The 2442-nt window shown below is 48.6% G+C and overlaps 1 protein-coding gene across 1 annotated transcript; it reads right to left on the bottom strand.

Moving 5' to 3' along the window:
* Positions 1–375: 375 nt before the first annotated feature.
* Positions 376–2436, bottom strand: LOC116548305 (butyrophilin subfamily 3 member A2-like). The gene is given in 4 exon segments (XM_032273837.1): positions 376–928; positions 930–1215; positions 1477–1566; positions 1693–2436. Coding segments are annotated over 3 exon segments (477 nt in total). The 5' UTR covers positions 1562–1566; positions 1693–2436; the 3' UTR covers positions 376–822.
* Between the last annotated feature and the right edge of the window lie 6 nt (positions 2437–2442).

The raw sequence follows: 2442 nt of genomic DNA, 5'->3' as shown, positions 1-2442 counted from the left end.
CAATTGTATACTAAGTCTGCTCTAACACCTTCTTACTGAGACCCCACCACAGCTCCCTGTGATGTGTGTTCTTCCTCAATGCAACGAGTGAGAAATATATCGACCAGGCACAGTGGCTCACGCCTGTAATCCCAGCACTTTGGGAAACCTAGGTGTGCGAACCATAAGGTCAGGAGTTAGAGACCAGCCTGACCAACATGGTGAAATCCCATCTCTACTAAAAATTCAAAAACTAGCCAGGCGTGGTGGCACACGCCTGCAATCCCAGCTACTCAGGAGGCTGAGGCAGGAGAATTGCTTGAACCTCAGAGGCAGAGGCTGCAGCGAGCTGAGATCACACCATTGTACTCCAGCCTGGGTGACAGAGCAAGACTCCATCTCAAAAGAAAAAATAAACAAATAAAAGGAAAAAGAAATGGTTTGTTTTACTCTAGGAATATTCTTGTGGGTGACTGACTGGAAAACACTGGCAGCAGATGCAGTCCCTATGGCACCTCCCAGGCCCGTGGTACTGTGCACTTGGTGACACAATAGGAGCTGTCTGTTACTCAATTAGACCAAAATGACTGTGTACCAGTCACTGACACAACGATTTCTTATGCTTCCTATCCCTCCTCCTTCATGTCCCTTATGTCTCTGGTGGCCAGAGGAAGGGAGTTCTTTACTTGAGCATGTAGGGCACAGCAGGAATTCTTCCTAAAGGAAAACTTGTGTCCTACTCAAGGGGCTCAGAGAGGCTAAGTTGGAAGGCAGCACAGGCAATTGCTAGTGAGCAGCCAGGGGTGTCTGCAGTGCTTCTGGAAGAGGAACTCGGAATCTGTTCTAGATCCTATGGAGAAATGTTCTCAGAAGAAAACCCAGAGGCTCACCTGCAACCTTCAGCTCCACCAGGGCTTTTTCACAGAAGTCACCGTCTTGGAAATAACAAGTACTTTCCACTGTCAGAGGCTGTGACGTTGTGTATTCGGAGAGCAGCCTTCCCTGCAGCAATGCCATCCTGGAGAATCGAAGTTCTCCCTCGATACTCTGCGCTCTGCCTGTCTTCCACTTCCTTTCCATCTGCATACACACTCACCACCTGCCTGAGGCTGGAACTCACCCACCTCAGCTCCATGGTCTCTGCACTCATGGTCGGGACCAGGTGACAGGGCAGATCAGCGTCTTCACCCACCATGGCCAGGATGGGCCCAGGGGGTCCAAGCACAGCAAACTGAGCTGTCGGCAGAAGGGGGAGGCTCCGTCAGAGGGTGCTGGGGTTGGGGTCATGAGAGGACGGGTGCTTCTCAGACAGGGAAGGTGAGATACAGAGACCCTAGAGGGGAACACGATCCTAAGAGAAGCACCATTTGTCTCTTAGTGACATATGAACCCTCAGGTTGGCATGGACTTCAGGTATGGGAAGGACTCAAAAGTCCTATGAGAACACTAATAGGTAACTGTCTACTTCAGAAACATAAATGTGAAATCGTTTCCTACCTGAGCAAGGAGTGAGCAGCTGGACCAAGAGGAGGCAGACATGAAAGCTGAGCAGAAGAAAGGCCAGGGAACTTGCCATTTCCATCCGTGCTGCGTATCAGGAGACACCAGCAGGTGTGGGTCAGACACTATGATCTGGAAGAAGCTATGGAATTCTTCGTGGAAACCTCCACTTCCCCACAGCTAATAAAATATGGTGACTGAAGAAAATCTTACCTCTGCAAAAGATTTCTGTCCTTGAGTGTCTTTACCTTTGAGTTCCAACATGGAAAATCACCTGTAAAACCATGTCTATGTAAAATGCACATCTGTTATCCGATCAGGACATCCTCACTCTACTGTTTGAAAATATTCAGAATCCTATTGCTTCCCCAAACTTTCCCTGCCCGTCCAACCCTCTGTCATCCCCCTCTGATTCATGCAGGACCCTCTTCACTGGGCTCCCTGGTTCCACCACCGTGGGTGTCCAACACTATGGACTCCTCAAAGCCTCAGCTCTTGGCCATCATCTTGGTCAACTCGCGGCCCAGTGAACTCCTGGTGGGATTCAGGAAGACTGCCTGGTGGGGCCTTGGAGTCAGTGAGGGGCTCAACCTACCACATTTAATCCAAGGCTAGTGATCAGAGAGCTGCAAATAAGGCCAGGTCTTACTTCTTTCTTCCCTTCATAAAGTCATTCAACAAATATTTACTGAGTACCCACAAGGGGCCAGGCTCATGATATTAGGGTTAGGGATACAAAGAGGGTAAGCAGTAAGTAAAGGCACTCAGATTCACAAGTTATTTGCTCTCGGTCATGGGACAAAACCATTGGAACTTTATTTACTCATACAATATCATGAAATGTGAAATTTAGAATGTGCACAATTGGCCCAGAAATTCCACTTTCTGATGTTTAGTCTAGCAAAGTACTTGCATGGGTGCAGGGAGAAGCCTCTGTGTGAATGACACTGCAGCACTATTTTT

The sequence above is a fragment of the Sapajus apella genome, unplaced genomic scaffold (assembly GCF_009761245.1).
Source record: "Sapajus apella isolate SASKATOON/1434 unplaced genomic scaffold, GSC_monkey_1.0 scaffold9477, whole genome shotgun sequence".
Lineage (NCBI taxonomy): Eukaryota > Metazoa > Chordata > Mammalia > Primates > Cebidae > Sapajus > Sapajus apella.
This window is presented reverse-complemented; position numbering and strand designations above follow the sequence as displayed.